General features: G+C 49.4%; 2 protein-coding genes across 5 annotated transcripts in view; one reads left to right on the top strand and one right to left on the bottom strand.

Annotated features, from left to right (window-relative positions):
* The window catches only part of LOC111170409 (carboxyl-terminal PDZ ligand of neuronal nitric oxide synthase protein), a 307338-nt gene extending 300892 nt beyond the window's left edge, over positions 1 to 6446 (top strand). For 3 of the 4 annotated variants that reach the window (XM_022565535.3, XM_022565536.3, XM_089911973.1), the window contains 2 exons: positions 1801 to 2110; positions 2932 to 6446. In XM_022565535.3, the coding sequence (XP_022421243.1) occupies positions 1801 to 2110; positions 2932 to 3430 (809 nt within the window). In that variant the 3' untranslated portion in view covers positions 3431 to 6446. The remainder of the gene's footprint in view (positions 1 to 1800; positions 2111 to 2931) is intronic. The other variant, XM_022565546.3, reaches the window with a different exon arrangement.
* The window catches only part of SPATA46 (spermatogenesis associated 46), a 22613-nt gene extending 5782 nt beyond the window's left edge, over positions 1 to 16831 (bottom strand). Inside the window, exon 1 of the mRNA XM_022565547.2 lies at positions 15127 to 16831. The gene's annotated coding sequence lies outside the window, so the exon portion shown is untranslated. The remainder of the gene's footprint in view (positions 1 to 15126) is intronic.

Below are 16831 nucleotides of genomic sequence, written 5' to 3'. Positions count from 1 at the left end.
ACTCAAGAGTTGATACCCCTGTTGTGGGATGGGCCGGGATCTCCTCCTAGTGTGGTGGGTCTACATCTGGAACCCAGCCAGCCTGAACCAGTCAGCTCTGTGTCCCGTGTCCCAGGGGTGCTCTAATCGGGTTCCCAGCATGTCCCCTGCAGTGGTGCTTTTCTTGCACGTGGGTTAGGGGCACTTACAGAGGTGAAGACTGTGGGGTTCATCACAGGGGGAGATCTCCACTCCTCCCACAGCTTCCTCCTGCTGCCAGAAGACCCTTAGCATATGGCTTATTGAAGTAGTTGGCTCAGAAGGGATATCTCTGCGTAAAACCACAATAAAGAGAAATGCTCCCCAGTGCCCAGGACTCAGCAGTGCAGGGCAGAGAATTGCTTTATGCAAAAGTTCAACGGAAGAAAATGTATACCCTAACCTCAGTTACTCTTAGGAAGGCTCGGCAGGAGTAGGCACTTAGCAGAGATATTGACAAGGAGCAGAGCCTATGCCCAAATCACTCTCCTCTGAGACCGACAAAATATCTGGAGTAGCTGGTAAGGACAGCAACCTCAAGCCTGCTTCCAAGGCCCCAGGGTGGGTCTGGCTGCACTGAGGCCTGAGCTGGATTTCCTGGTGGGGAGAGGCTGCCTCTGTGCAAGTGTGTGGACAGCGTGGCTTAGAGCCCTGAGCTCTAGCCATTCCAACTACAGACCTCGGAGCTACTGTGGTCTCGGTCTCCATGATTCTCTATCTGCACGTGGGTTTGGCATTTCAGGATATTTACTGAGCACCTACTGTGTGCCACACCCAGGCTAGCTGTTAAAGACACAAAGATGAGTGAGACATGGCTCCTGCCCTGCAAGTGTTTACAACCCAGTGGGTCTCCTCCCAGCCCTTTGAGTTCATCTTTCCAGCCGAACAGAGATCCCTGAGAGGCAGACTGTGCACGAGGCATATTTAGGCATTTATTCCATTGCAAGGCAGGAGAAGTAGTGGCAAGAGCCCTGAGCTTTAGGTGAGAAAACCTGGGTTCTAGTTCCCACTGTGCCAGTAATTGGGCTGTGACCTCGGGCCCAGCAGTTCATTACTCTGAGCCCCGTCTTCTTCCTCTGTAAAGAGAAATCTTAGCATGCCCCGCCTTACTAGCTTGTGAGGATTAAGTGAGCTGGCGTTTGTCAGCTTCCTCCTGCTTCCTTGGCACCAAGTGCTTTGTCCACTTGGCGTGAACTGGTTCTGAACCACCACTTAGCATCTCTCTGCATGCAGCTGTCCCATTCTCCCAAGTTCCACCCCCAAGAGAAGTGAGCATTTTTCATGGAGAAAACGTGCTACACATGTGGCTTTTTAGCAAGGAGCTTCCAACTCCAAGCCTCATACTTGCCATCCCTCCACCAACTTCTACCCCAGCGCCTGAGTCAGAGAGATCCACATGTGCTCGTGGCAGTGTAAAAATGTCACATCTCATTGCTTCATCCTTGTTTGCCTTTACTTCAAAGGGCCTGGTGACCCCAAGGTAAGGGGTTAAGCCATGAGTCAAGGAGGCATGTTTAAAGGGATAAGTTAGCTTTTTTGTGGCTAGAGTTCATCACTGATTAACCCGGGTGAGGCAAAACTAGAATTTCTGGTCCCACATCCCATCAGAACAACTGGATCGGAAGGTTCAAGAGTGTCTTTGCTGCCTGACCCTCTTGACTATTTCCAAAACCTCATGAAGTTACAAGTTGTGGGTGTGGTATAAGGAGAAGATCAAAAGTGATGGGGTCGAGGGCCCCCCTCCCCTCCCCTCACCAGCTTTCTGTCTTTCCCTCTTTGTAGTCGACCACAGCATGTTTGAGAACTTGAACACGGCCCTCACTCCAAAGCTCCAGCCAAGCCGCTCCTTCCCCCACGTGTCCAGGCCTGCGGCCCCCAGCTCTGCCGCCCTGGGGCCTGTGGAGCCCGGAGGGCCTGGACTCTGGGTGGGCAGCAGCCAGCACCTCAAGAACCTGGGCAAAGCCATGGGGGCCAAAGTCAACGACTTCCTGCGGAGAAAAGAGCCCTCGAGCCTGGGCAGCGTGGGCACGATGGAGGTCAACAAGACTGCAGGGGCCCAGCTGGCCGGCGGGGCTGACGTGGATGACGGAAGGTGAGTGCATCTCTCCCTCCCGCCCTGACATCCTTACGGGTCTGGACCCACTGGAAGAGGCCTGCGACAAACTGTAGTGTCTAGAGGGGAGAATGGCCTTGGGGTAGGGACGGAGGTTGTCACATAAAGAACAGCTGAAGGATCGGGCCATGTTTGTGGGAGCCGGCTTCAACGTTCCCACCATGGCTGAAGTTCACGGCGTGCCCATCACGTCCTAGCCCCGTGCTATGCTTCAGCTGCATTATTTTACCTAACCCTGAAACAGCCTTCTGAGATGAAGTATATTATTTCCATTTTGCAGGTAAATCAGGTTCAGAGAGGTAACGTGAGGAGCTTAAGGTTACAAAGTTAGTAATTGGCAGAGCTGGATTCAAACCCAGGTACTGCCAGAGGCTCCCCGGGGGGATTCTGACACCCAGCCACACCTGAGAAGTGCTGCCCTGACTGTTGGTAGTGGAGAAGCCGGCGTCTGGCAGAACCCACTGGTCAGGGGAGAGGGGAGCCTCCTTTGGCAGCCCTCCCGTGTCCAGCCTCGTTTTAGACACCTACACTCCCCAAGTGGTGCTGCACTTTTCAGGGCTATTGTGTAGGTTCTGACGGGACGCGGTTCACCAGTGGTCCCAGTGTTAACACTTCGTGCTGTTGCGGACACCAAGTGAGGATGTGACAGGCCCAAAGCCATTTGTGCTCAGACTGCCGCGACTCGCACGCTAAACCAAGAACGAGGGCCCAGAGCGAAAAGCACTTCCCGGGTGGGTGAGTGGAAAGTGCAGCATGGTGTCTCGCCAGCCTCATGTCAGCTCATGTCACCAACCTTATAGGTCATCCCTGCAAGAAGCATTCCCTCGGCTGGATCCCCCGCCTCCTACCACCAGGAAGCGAACCCCTCGGGCCCTGAAGACCACCCAGGACATGCTGATTTCATCGCAGCCAGTCCTAAGCAGTCTGGAGTATGGGACAGAGCTGTCACCTGGGCAGCCCCAGGACTCCCCTCCCACTGCCCAGCCCAGCCCAGCAGATGCTTCACAGCCAGAGGCCATCGTGGAAATGGTGGACAGGGGCGAGGCTCTGCCCAATGGAGAGGTTTCCCTGTCGGTACCTGACCTAATCCACAAGGACAACCAGGACGAACCGAAGCTGAAGGTGACTGAGTGCCGAAGGGCCTCCTCCCCTGGCCTCATCGAGAGAAATGGCCTCAAACTCAGCCTGAGCCCCATCAGCCTGGCTGAGCCTCTGGAGGACAGCAGCCCGCCTCCTCGGGCACGGACCTCCAGCCTTGACATGGAGGGCCCTCACCCAGACCTGCTGTCCTTTGAGTAGAGCTTCTTCTGCTCCTGCTGAGACCCCCTCCCCTCTGCTCGCTTCTCCACTGTGCACCCTGGCCCTTGCCCCAGCTCCACCCTGCTGTTTGTCCTGCTTGCACAAGGCTCAGCAGAGCCAGTTCTTCCACACGGGCTGCTGCAGGGCCACAAGTCCACGTGTAGTCCTAGTTCAAGAGTCCGTCTGTGGAATGGCAAAAGGACTCGGGTGCCATCCCCGCTCCTTGGCGTGCTGGCTGCAGCCCTTGGATACTAGGGCGCCTCTGCTCCGAGTTGCCCTGACTTCCCACTGACCTGCAAGGCCAGCAGCCCAGGATGAAGGGTATTCTCTCTGCCTGGCTCCCACATGCTGCCTGCTCTTCTCCCTCCCATGCCCTCCTGGTTCCTTCCTTCTCCTCCCTGGGGGCCGGAGGCCTCCTGCCTCCAGGGGAATCAGGCTGGATGAGGGATGATGGGTTTGGCTCGATGATGGGCCCAGGCCCAGAAAGCCGCATACCCTGAGCACAGCCCAGCCACAGCTCCTCCTGACCCCAAGACAGCACAGGCCCTTGGGTTGTTACCTCGCCTCTGCCCGTGTGGATGCAAGCCGGGGGCAATGCTTACCGGACCTGAGACCTCGGGCAGCCTTGTCGACACCCCGGGTTCACAGGGTGTGTCTCGTCTAGCCTGAGGCAGGGCACGGAGCCAGCCACCGAGAGCGCCTGCCCAGCATGGGAGTGTGGAGGGGCACTGGGCAAGATGATGCAGTCAGCTACGCTCGGGCTCCCTGCACAGAAGAAGAGACCCGGGCTTCCCTCGCTGTGCGTGAAGACAGGGCTAGGCAGGCCCTGGCAGAAGCAGCAGAGCAAGTTCTGATTTTGTTTGGCGGGGAGGGCCCAGGAACCTGGCGTCCAGGGAGCTGGTCCCGAGAGAACCCAGAGCAGTAGTGGGGAAGGCAGTGAAAACGGGATGGGGAAAGAGTAGTCGTAAGGGCTCAGAGCAGCTTTTCGGGGTTTCCACAGCGTGATGTGATGTAGTTGTAGGGTCTAGGCGTGGTAAGTGCAGGAAGCCAGGTGAGAAGTGTGAGAGGTTGGAATGTGGTAGGAACCGTGGAGCAGGCCACGCTTAAGTAGGAGGCGCTCCGCTCTTGTACAGAAGGTGCTGTCTACCTGCCTGCCTCTGGGGTCTCTGTGAAGGACTGACAGTTCACACAGCCCCACTGGTTCTGCCCTCCTGGGTTAACCCACGTCTGTGTTCCTGTCTCCCACCAGGGGTCCTGTCATGCTGTCTTCCTGTGGCCAAGAGACCCTGTCGGGGGGTGATCCCAACCCCGGGGGCCTTTGCAGCAAGAAGAGAACATGCCTTTTTTTGAGCAAGGTGGCTGGGTCCCCGGGAGAAGGCTGGGAGTGGCACATCTGGCCAGAGTGGGCTGTTTAGTTCTCCTTCTGTGACCCCTGCCGCCTCCCCTTTTCTATTCTTTGTTCGGCTTCCCACTCTGGGTGCCCCAGAGCTCACTGCCCACTTCATCTCATCACCCGGTTCCTGCTCCCCAGGAACCACCCCTGCCTTATAAAATGTCCAAGCTAACTCGTGTAGACCCGGGAGCCTCGGGGGACCACCGGGATGCAGGTGCCCTTCCCGCCTCCTTGCTTCTGCGGCCGGGGGCCTTGCCATAGCTCTCCCGCCGCCTTTTCTCCTACCCTGCGTTCTCAGAGTGAAGCTTTGTCTCATCTTCCTCAGGAGGGTCCAGGCACGCCGGGCACCTTGCAGGCCGTGGTGAAGCGAGGAAGGCTGTTACTGAATTGAGTCGATCCTGACTTACTCCAGGAATATCACAAAGATGTTGATATCTGACCCTGATGCTCAGAAGTTCTCAGGACTAGCATTTGGGGGCCCGTGAGTTTTCCCACAATGGCTTGGGGTTCTGCACAAAACACAGAGCTGGGGGCAGAGAACTAAACCCACGTGCTGGCAGCTAGCCCACTTTCATCTGTGCTTCCATCCCAGAAGCTCGGTTTGCTTCTCTGATGGGAAACTTACCAGGTTCCTGCACTCTGGGGCTGCTCCTCTCCCAGAGACCAGGGTGGCTCTGGCCGGGTGTTATTGTAGCCATAGGTGCAGAGGTGGCAGGCCCGGGCTGGCTTAAGCACCCTGCTCTCCGCTCCACACCCAGCCGCTGCTGAGGCCCTGGCCCTCAGACCCAGGGTTAGCCCAGGGATCCTATCAGGCTGTCCCAGGACCGTGACCAGGGTGGTCCCAGTGTTCCTTGGACTCGTGTCTAGTACCAAACAAGGAGCTGTGGGACCCTGCTTCAATGTCTGGGTGGCCTCTCTGTGATCTCCATCTCAGCCATCCTTCTACAGGAGGGGTGATGCTGCTACTGGGGTGGAGGAGCTCTCTGAGGCTAAAATCAGGTCCTAGATGTGACAGAGAGTGCCTGGTGCTAGGGCTAAGTGTAGCCCAGAGGCCAGTAGGAACAGCGACTTCTATACTGCTGAGGGCCCCGGCTCAGACCAGCTCTTGACTTCCCATGTCCATGTCAACAGCCTGACCTGCCCATGACTGCGGCATGGCAGTCACCCCCCTGACACACCCCTCATGGTGAATCCAACTTCTCTGGAAGCTTGGCCCAGTCTGCTCGAGGACAGGGTACTGAGGAGAAATGAAGGGCCTGTCTTCTGTGTCCACAGAAGGAAGCTGGGGCCACAGAGTTTTTTTCTCTCCCTGTTACCCACTGTCCTGTATTCCCATATTCAGCAATAGTTTTACCCTGATAGATGCCAGGTGAGCTTCCAGAACTGGGCAGGAAGGTGGCATATTCCCCTGCATGGAGAGAAATGTATCTGTGTTAACGAATGTGGGTGATATGAAGACATTCATGTGGTCCATCAACTTTTAAAGAACAAAGAGGTTGGCCCCAGTTTGGGGAAAGAAGAATATTACAGAGCTATTCCAAGTGTTTTCTAAAGGTTTTATATTTATATTTTTAGTCACCTTCTGGTAGAAGGAAACTACACAATAAAGTGATTTGGTCTGGTTTTGCTGCTCTGGTTTTTGCTCCTGATTGTTGCAGAGTGGTTGGTTTTTCTGAAGGCTGCCTTATTGAGTGGAGAGCACTGGCCTTTTGCTTTGTGAGCCTGGAAGAGTGAGACGTGAGGATGATGGGCACTGATGACAGATCTCCGGCATGAGACCTTGGGAGGAAATGATCTCTCGGGATGTGCCCTCATACGTTCCTCTAACCGGCTGGCTGCTGTGGAAGTGTCCCTCTTCCAACCAGACCTACGTCTGGTTCAGGGCATCAACATCACGTGCAGAGGTGCAACCTTCCCCCTCAGAAGGAAGCAGGGAGTGACCACCAGAGTGTCCACCTGGGGTCCATAGCCCTCTCCCATCAAGGAGGGGACAGAGCTAGGTGTGCACACAGGCGCTCTTCAGAGAGGGATCAGAGCTGCCATCAGATTCGGAGTCATTAGCAGTGTTGGGAAAAAACCCGAAGCTGCTGATGTAGGCACTTACCCCAGACTGGGGCAACCCAGATGCTCCTTACTGAGACAGCGTGGCTTGGAGCAGCGCTGGCCTGAAGCCCCTTTAACCCCCTTGCTGCCCCTGGCTGGTGTCAGACCAGGAGACCCAGAGGACTCCCAGCTGAGAGTTGGCCAGACCTTTAACCTCCTTAAAAGGGACAAAGTAAAGAAGAGACAGGGAGGGGAAGGAAAAGAAGCCATACACATTTCTAAAGGGGGAAGGATGGGACCTTCCTGCCCGGCCCTGTCATTCGCCCCCATGATGTGCCAGGAGTCCCTCCCTGGGGGCGCATCAGAAACGTCTCAGGCATGAGGCTGTCTCCAGCCTTTTCTGCACTGAATTCCACTCCTGCACTTCCTTTCTCAGAGAATGAGCACAAAGACCACGGGCACTCACACTGCTCGCTCGCTCTGGAGTGGGGAGCAGCGTATTGCTCTGGGAAAGCAGGAGTAACACAAAACCCAATCCAGCATATTCCATGCCTGGGAAAAGGCATTGAAAGTTCTTACAATAGCAACTTCTTCCTTTAAGCGTAAGTCCAGTGACTTTCTTTGGGCGACCTCTCCCGTTGGATGGCTTCAGGATCAACGTCTGCAGTCATTCAGGTGTGAAATGTGCCTTTCGTATGCTTTTTCTTTCCCACTATTATGCAAAGGAGTTATTTTTGGCTGAGATCAAATATGAAAAACTATAATGTAAAAATTAAAAACTTCTGAGGAAATCTTTAAATGTGAAAAAGGATATGAATATGTCACATTTTTTAATGCTGTGCTCTGAGCCTTTGGTCTAGCAGCTGGGATAGAAAGATGCATGTATTCAGACAACATATCCAAGCCTGTCTGTGAGCTGAGTGCTGTCTGGGGCACAGTGGTAACACTGGTGAAGAGACACCTGGTTCTCTCTCTCACTATGCCCACGATGGGTGAGGACTCCACGGAACCTGCCTTCCTGTTATGCTAACAGGCTATGTTAGCGTAGCCTGTTACACAGTGAAGTACCAAATTGGGGGGGGGGGCGGCGAGTAATTTCAACTAAGTGTTTTTCAAACTCTGAGCTTAATCTACCTATAGTGGTTGCTGAAGGAAACGAACAAATCAGAGGTCATCAGGAAGCCCACTTCATTCCTAAAGTCTGTGTCTGTGCTGGTGAGGAACCCCAGCTGGGATTCAGAATTTATGGAATTAGCTAGTCTGGGACTGCACCTCAGATACTGCTCCAAGCTCAGAGAATTCCTTCCTGGTCAGTTTGCTCTCGGACATCTTCCAAATCCCTTTGAAGTCTGTGAATCCTGGGAGTATTCTAGAACCGTCTGTGCTTCAACTCCCTGTCCTCTCTCTACCCACATCTCCACCACCGTGGGGCTCCCCAGATCAGCCTGCCAGCTGCTGGTTACGCCTCCTTGCCTTTGAGACTTTGGCCCTCGGGGTCCCCTGGGCTTCACTCAGCATTGCCCCTGCCAGCCAACCGCTGGGTTTGAGGTGCCCGATCTGGAGCCCCCACTGTGGCTCCCCTCTGAGTGGGAACAAGTAATTAAGTCCACACAAAGAAATGCAGCCCTCCTAGATGAAGCCCCACCTAACCCCGAACAGCTTGCAGACAACATTCAGTGTCTTTCCTCTCTTCCAAGGAAATCCACTCTGGAAACCTTCATTTCAGTTGTCCAGTGAAAGCATCTTCAAGGACTTTGCCCCTCCAGGGTGCCCTCCTCCCTGCTGCCGTTTGCACTGGGTCGCACGATGAAAGCCCGGAGTCCCCTCCATGACTTACCACTAATGAGAAAATTCCTCCACGTTCGTATCTAGGGCCCGACCCGTGGAGACACAAATCCTCTTTGTGTCCAGCTTATCTCCAGCTGCTGCCATGATAAATAGTCCAGCTCGAGGGAGCCCAGGGAAGCTCTACCCCACGGAACGAATCACTTGGTTACTGACCAGACAGGGAAGCCAGCTTGAGGAAATATTTAAGGACAAACTCAGACACCAGGCTACTTTCTCCCTCGTGGGAGGTGCCTGAGGAATCTGTCCTTTTCGGAGCAGGAAACGCTGCCAGTTTCTCTCTCTTGGAAAAGACAACAAAAAAAAAAGGAAAAAGAAGAAAATCCCCCAAAGCAAAAGGCAGTCACCCAACAAACTGCAACTTTTGTTTTGCGTTTTACTGTTTAACAAGTCAGTGGTTTCCAGTGCCATCTGCTTGGCCACCTTCTTCCTTAGAGCAGCAGTCCCCAACCTTTTTGGCACCAGGGACTGGTTTCGTGGAAGACAATTTTTCCACGGACCGGCGGCGGGTGGGGGATGGTTTTGGGATGATTCAAGCGCATCACGCATGTTTTCTCTTGTCCGCTGTCCTACGTGCGGTTGGATTTACTCCTCACCATGTCTTCTCACGAGACTTTCAGGAATAAATGGCCAGAAATAAATAAGACTTGCTGGTAGTAGTAATGGTCCAGGTATATTAGATTTTTAGACTGAGGCGCTTGATAGAAATTTATTAGAAAAATAGGTGCGGGTCAACGATTGTCTAATTGTTTTTAATCTATTTCCTTCTAACACATTCCTCCTATTCAGTGGTTTTTAAACAGCCATGCAGTTTTCGTCTAGACTAGCCTGATTTTGATATTCCATTTATCCCAACTGAAGCCTGGCTAAATGGACTAAAGGTTTAAAAGGCCCACATTACCTTTTTACTCTTTCTCTGCTAGAGAAATTTCATCTCTGCTCTGCTTAACGAATCAGTGTTTAAGCAGTTTTTAGTGGTTTGGGGTTTTTGTTTATGTGCATGTGCTGTTTTTTTGTTTGTTTGTTTGTTTTGGGTCTTCTGTAGCATTCAGACTAATGAAGTAAACACTGTCAAGTGACTTTCTTTTGGCCAAGAGAAAAAAAGTGCACTTTATTTCTATTATTATTACATTGTAATATATAATGAAATAATTCTACAACTCACCATAATGCAGAATCAGTGGGAGCCCTGAGCTTGTTTTCACCTGCCACTCACTGATAGGGTTGTGATATGAGTCTGCAAGCAATTGGTTCATTATGGTCTCTGTGCAGTCAAACCTCTCTGCTAATGATAATCTATATTTGCAGCCACTCCCCAGTGCTAGCATCACCACCTCAGCTCCACCTCAGATCATCAGGCATTAGATTCTCATAGGGAGTGCACAACCTAGATCCATCGCATGCACAGTTCACAGTAGGGTTTGCGCTCCTATGAGAATCTAATGCCACGGCTGATCTGACAGGAGGCAGAGCTCAGGCAGTAATGCGAGCCATGGGGAGCGGCTGTAAATACAGATGAAGCTTTGCTCGCTCACCCGCCACTCACCTCCTGCTCTGCGGCCCAGTTCCTAACAGACCAAGGACTGGTACCAAGCTGTGGCCCGGGAGTTGGGGACCCCTGCCTTAGAGCACCCTCCGTGTTTGCCGCCAGTAGCATCTCTACACTCCTGTTTATTACAAAACTCCCACCGGTTTGGTCTGGTGTGTAAGCACAGCCAAGTGTCCAGCCTGCTTCGTGGGCTAACTCATGGCAACTTACAGCATCTCCCTATGGCTACCATGGGGTGGTTCTGGTTAGTCCAGGCCACTATGGCAGCAAAGGGGCAGCCTGGCCTTTGAGATAGAGGGACTGGAACTCCATCAGCCCTGCAGCTTCAGCCAGTGGATGCGCTCCCTCTGCATCCTGAGCCCACAATGGATGGACCCAGCTCCTGGACAGGAAAACCCAGAACAAGCTTGTACTACCTTCCGGTCAGTCTCTGGGTATCTGGTAAGTTGTGTTTGTCAACCTTCCTTGCTCAATTTAAATCCTGGGTCCTCTGCGTCAAGAACTGTCAGAAAGTCTTTGCAGCAGACCTGGTAAATTCCCTGTAGGCTGGGCCAAGGTGTGACATTTCTAGGAACTGAGTCTTCTGCAGAGGTTGCAAAGGCCTTGTGGAAGGTGATCCCACGTGTAATAAAGCTGAAGGAGGAGGCTGTGCCCGTGGTCAGCAGCCCTGCCCGTGCCTCTCCCCACGTCCCACTCATTCATCAATCAGCAGTTATGTAGGTAGTATAGATTGTCACGAGGCTGGGGACTCTTCTGGGAAGCGCGTGGGGGAGGGGGAGCCGGGCTGTCTGTGCTCAGGACCGTCCACAGTCCTGCCCAGCGGACCTTGCCAGCTTCATCTGCTACCACGGCCTCTATGTCCCAGTACCCCACCACCCCAAGCTGCCTAGAATTACCTCCACATCTTTGTTCAAGAATGTCCATCGGCCCCATCACCCCCCACCTTCCTTCTCTTTCCTGTGACTCTTCCAGGCTATCCTAGTTCATCCTTCAGATTTCAGCTCAGGCATCCCTTCCTCTGGGGTCCCTGCCCAGATACCACCCCCAGCCCATCCTCTGCGCCTGGGTAGCACCCTGTGTGTTCCTCCGTGCTGGCACGTGCCATGTGACATAGGAATTATCAAGAGCTGCCTCCTGTTGTCTCTCCCACAAGTCTCTGAGCTCCTCAAAGGCGGGGGCCTTGTCCTCTTCATCTCTGACTCCTCGGTCCCAGGCACAGCACTTGGCACATCGCTTGTTAAGGATGTGCTTTGAGCCAAACTAAACTCACAGAACGTGTCATCTGATTTGGGAGCTTTTATATACGTAGACACACACAATCTAGTGCCAAGTGAACCCCGCCCCTTTCAGCCTCCTTCCTCAGGGCCTCCACCCACAGGCAGTCTCTGTACCTGATCACCCACTGCAGAGAAGGATTGAGAAAGGCCATTTTCAAAGTGGAAAATGGTGAATGGGCCAGTGTGTAGCTCATTTCTCTCCAGACAGAGCCTTCATTAATTCTGCCTCCCGGACGAGTGACACCTTGCCATGGAGCCGGCAGAAGCAGGCACTTGTAAGAAGGGTCGCACTCCAGTGCCAGGCACCTGCCCACCTCTGGTTGCTGCTCCTCCAGCTTCGCTCAGGTCCAGTTCTTAATATTTGTACTTTACTATTTTGGGCTTTGCTATTCATTGATGCTTTATTATATTTCTAAAGCTCCTATACATTCCAGGAACTGTGCTAATCAATTTACGTTCATTATCTCATTTGTTTTTCTCAATAGCCCTGCGAGAGAAGTCCTATTACGCCCGTTCTTTAGATACAGACAAAACCTTACTGCATTCAAATAATTCACACACATGCTGTCACTAATCCTTGTATCTTGTGAGGTAGTTATTTCAGCCCCGTTTTATAGATGGGTAAACTGAGATTGAGGTAATGACTAAGCAGATTTGCCTGAGTCTTACAACTGATAAAAAGCAGAGCTAGATGTGTAGGCCTAGGTTTTTAGACCCGAGGAGCAGACAGCTTCCCCACCACCACATGGCTCTTCTCTATTTCCATCACACCAGTCTGATAAAAATTTCCCGGAGATGTTCGTGGCCCAGAAACATCTTGTTGAATTGGACCATCTCCAGGGGTGAATGCAATTTCATTAAGCACTGAATATTCATGTGGGATGGGAATTTAGAGACCCATTCACCAATCCCTCATTTTACAGAAGAGGAAAGAGCAAAGGCTATAGTTTTTCAGTGTTAACCTGTGCTGGCATGGTTTCTGATTCCTCACAATAACTGTGCGGTAAGAATCATTAACCCCATTTTCTAGACGAGGCTGGCCAGAGGCTTAGGGAGTTTCAGCAACTTGCCCAAAGTTACTCTACCAGTAAGTGACAGAGCTGACTCTGGGGCCTCTTGAAAACATCCATTCTGAATGGTTTTGGTGTAAATCTGCTCTATGAATTGCAAGAATTTCAGCCCCAGCAGGAGTGGCAGAAGTATTTCTATCGCATCTCAAATTGCAAACTCAGGGAAGGCTGGCTCATACACTAATCTTGCTATTGACACTGGAGATTAAGCATTCAAATGATAGATGAGTATTAGTGAGAGGAATGTTTCCGTTTTTGTAGCTACCATAGTTCCTCAGCAGCGTTAAACAAACAAACAAAAAACCCTCAGCTCAGTACCTGTTTTCTTGGTGGTTGTCTGACCTCTTGTGGCTGACTTTAGGCATTACAGTTTCTGGCAGCTAATTTCTGCCAAGAGGCAGCTTTTAGCGATGAAAATAACGTACATTCATGAGATAAGTACTACCTCCTTTGGAAAGGCTTGTAATTTTCCTAAGATCATTCAACAAATAATATGGGAAAGGAGAAATAAAACAGATGATACTTCTTTACTAGGAATTCCAGTAGGAGAGAGAAAACAGAAGGGGAGGAAATCTTTGAAAAAAATGAGAATTCTCCAAAAGTACAGAAAGATTGAAATCTTAAGAATAAAATGACATATAGACCTTCAAACAGGATAGAGGAGGAAAAACTCAGACACATTTACAGGGAAATTTAAGATCATAAAGATAAACCACCTTTCACTTCTTACCTGTCCAAAACAAACAAACAAACAAACAAAAAAAAAACCACCATCTTTAAAGTTTCCAGAAAAAGACGATTGGCTATAAAGGAGAATCAGATTGACATCAGACATCTCAATAAGAATTCTAGATACAAAATCATAATGGCTTAAGATTTGATACTGTTGAAAGAAAAAAAAACACTAAACCTATATTTTATATTCAGTTAAACTATCATTTGAATGAGTGTAAAATAATATTATGAAGCATATAAGACAGCAAAAGGTTACTTCTCAAAGACCATCTTTGAAAATATTCTTGGAGGAAATATTGCAGTAAGAAAAGAAGTGAACTCAGAAGAGTTCTATGTGTTTGTAAATATGTAGGAAGTAAGAATGAGTAATTGATTCACTAAAGCTTACTGTTATTTAAATGGTAAAGGACCCAAAAGGAGTAGATAATAATAATTCAAATTTTAGATCAGAAAATGAGGTGGGATTAATTGTGGTAACAAAAGGGAAATGAGAGTATGCTTAATTATAACAACATATTTTAAGTTTTTAGGTAGGGAAAAACAAAAATACAGGTTTTAATAGGCTATGGATAACCACCATAATTTTTTTTTTTAATAGAGGTTTCAAATCAGCAGGGGGAAATCCAATGGAAAGCAGAAGAGGAGGAAAAAAAAAGAAACAAAATGTATAGTAAATGGAAAGAATGGAATAAGATTTCTATCTTTGCTCAGGCTTCTGTAACAAAATACCATAGAATGGGTGGGTTAAACAACAGACATTTTACTCGACTTTCTCGCAGGGAAGTCCAAGGTCAAGGTGCCAGGACCTGTGTCTGGTGAGGATACTTCCTGAGGTGCAGACAGCCACCTTCTTGCTGTGTTCTCACAAGGCCTTTCCTTGCGCTTTTAGGTGGAGAGAGAGCTCTGGTGTGTCTTCCTCTTCTTATAAGGGCCCTGAACCTATTATGAGGGCACCACCTTATCTAAGCCCAATTACTTCCCAATGGCACCACCTCCAAATACTATCACGTCAGGGGTAAGAGCTTCAACATATGGTTTTCAGAGGGACAAAAACATCTGGCCCATAACAATGGCAGAAATAAAGTCAAATAGAACAAATTATAATAAATATAAGTGTATTGAACTCACCAAACAAAACAAGGAAAACTTAAGTTGGAAAAAAAAATAGCTTCAGCAATACTTTGTCTACAGAAGACAGGGTTAAAACAAAAGATATGAAAAAACTTAAAAACAAAGGGATGGAAAATTATATAATTAAAAGTATGGATGAAAAAGTCTGGATAGATTTTTTGCCTCGACTGGTTCAAGATGGCGGAGAAGAAGGGTGTGCACTCACTCCCTCTTGTGAGAGCACTGGAATCACAATGAACTACTGACCAATCATTGACAGGAAGACACTGGAGCTCATCAGAAAAGATACCCCACATCCAAAGACAAAGGAGAAGCTGCAATGACGGTAAGAGGGGCGCAATCACAATAAAATCAAATCCCATAACCACTGGGTGGGTGACTCACAAACTGGAGAACAGTTATACCACAGAAGTCCACCTACTGGAGTGAAGGTTCTGAGCCCCATATCAGGCTTCCCCACCTGAGGATCCGGCAATGGGAGGAGGAATCCCCAGAGAATCAAACTTTGAAAGCTAGTGAGATTTGATTGCAGGACTTCGACAGAACTGGGGGAAACAGAGACTGCATTCTTGGAGGGAACACACAAAGTAGTGTGTGCATGAGGACACAGCGGGAAGCAGCAGTGACCCAATGGGAGACTGAACCAGACTTACCTGCTAGTGGTGGAGGATCTCCTGCAGAGGTGGGGGGTGACTGTGGCTCACCATGAGGACAAGGACACTGGCAGCAGAAGCTCTGGAAAGTACTCCTTGGCATGAGCCCTCCTGGAGTCTGCCATTAGCCCCACCATAGAATCTGTCACCTCCAGTGCTGAGTCGCCTCAGGCCAAACAACCAACAGGGAGGGAAATCGCCCCACCCATCAGCTGACAAGTGGATTAAAGTTTTACTGAGCTCTTCCCACCAGAGCAACACCCGGTTCTACCAACCACCAGTCCCTCCCATGAGGAAGCTTGCACAAGCCTCTTAGATAGCCTCATCCACCAGAGGGCAGATAGCAGAAACAAGAAAAACTACAATCCTGCAGCCTGTGGAAAGAAAACCACATTCACAGAAAGATAGACAAAATTAGGAGGCAGAGAACTATGTACCAGATGAAAGAACAAGATAAAACCACAGAAAAACAACTAAATGAAGTGGAGATAGGCAACCTTCCAGAAAAAGAATTCAGAATAACGATAGTGAAGATGATCTAGGACCTCGGAAAAAGAATGGAGGCAAGGATTGAGAAGATGCAAGAAATGTTTAACAAAGACCTACAAGAATTAAAGAACAAACACCTAGAAGAATTAAAGAACAAACAAACAGAGATGAACAATACAATAACTGAAATGAAAAATACACTAGAAGGAATCAATAGCAGCATAACTGAGGAAGAAGAACGGATAAGTGACCTGGAAGACAGAATGATGGAATTCACTGCTGTGGAAGAGAATAAAGAAAAAAGAAAGAAAAGAAATGAAGATAGCCTACGAGACCTCTGGTACAATATTAAACGCACCAACATTCACATTATAGGGGTCCCAGAAAGAGAAGAGAGAGAGAAAGGACCCGAGAAAATATCTGAAGAGATTATAGTCGAAAATTTCCCTAACATGGAAAAGGAGGTAGCCACCCAAGTCCAGGAAGCGCAAGAGTCCCAGACAGTATAAACCCAAGGAGAAACATGCCAAGACACATAGTAATCAAATCGACAAAAATTAAAGACAAAGAAAAATTATGAAAAGCAACAAGAGAAAAATGACAACATAGAAGGGAACTCCCATAAGGTTAACAGCTGATTTCTCATCAGAAACTCTACAAGCCAGAAAGGAGTGGCACAATATATTTAAAGCGATGACAGGGAAGAACCTACAACCAAGATTACTCTACCCGGCAAGGATCTCATTCAGATTCAACGGAGAAATCAAAAGCTCTACAGATAAGCAAAAGCTAAGAGAATTCAGCACCACCAAACTGGCTCTACAACAAATGCTAAAGGAACTTCTCTAAGTGGGAAACACAAGAGAAGAAATGGACCTACAAAAAGAAACCCAAAACAATGAAGAAAATGGTCATAGGAACATACATATTGATAACTACCTTAAATGTGAATAGATTAAATGCTCCAACCAAAAGACACAGGCTCACTGAATGGATACAAAAACAAGACCCATCTTTATGCTGTTTACAAGAGACCCACTTCAGACCGAGGGGCACATACAGACTAAAAGTGAGGGAATGGAAAAAGATTTCTTGTAAATGGAAATGAAAAGAAAGCTGGAGTAGCAATACACTTATCAGATAAAATAGACTTTAAAATAAAGAATGTTGAAAGAGACAAGGAAGGACACTACATAATGATCAAGGGATCAATCCA

Source organism: Delphinapterus leucas, chromosome 1 (genome assembly GCF_059928025.1).
Source record: "Delphinapterus leucas isolate spDelLeu-1000000601 "Yukka" chromosome 1, BTC_Dleu_Yukka2, whole genome shotgun sequence".
NCBI lineage: Eukaryota > Metazoa > Chordata > Mammalia > Artiodactyla > Monodontidae > Delphinapterus > Delphinapterus leucas.
Note: the sequence above shows the minus strand (reverse complement) of the source record. Positions and strands in the feature narration are given on the sequence as shown.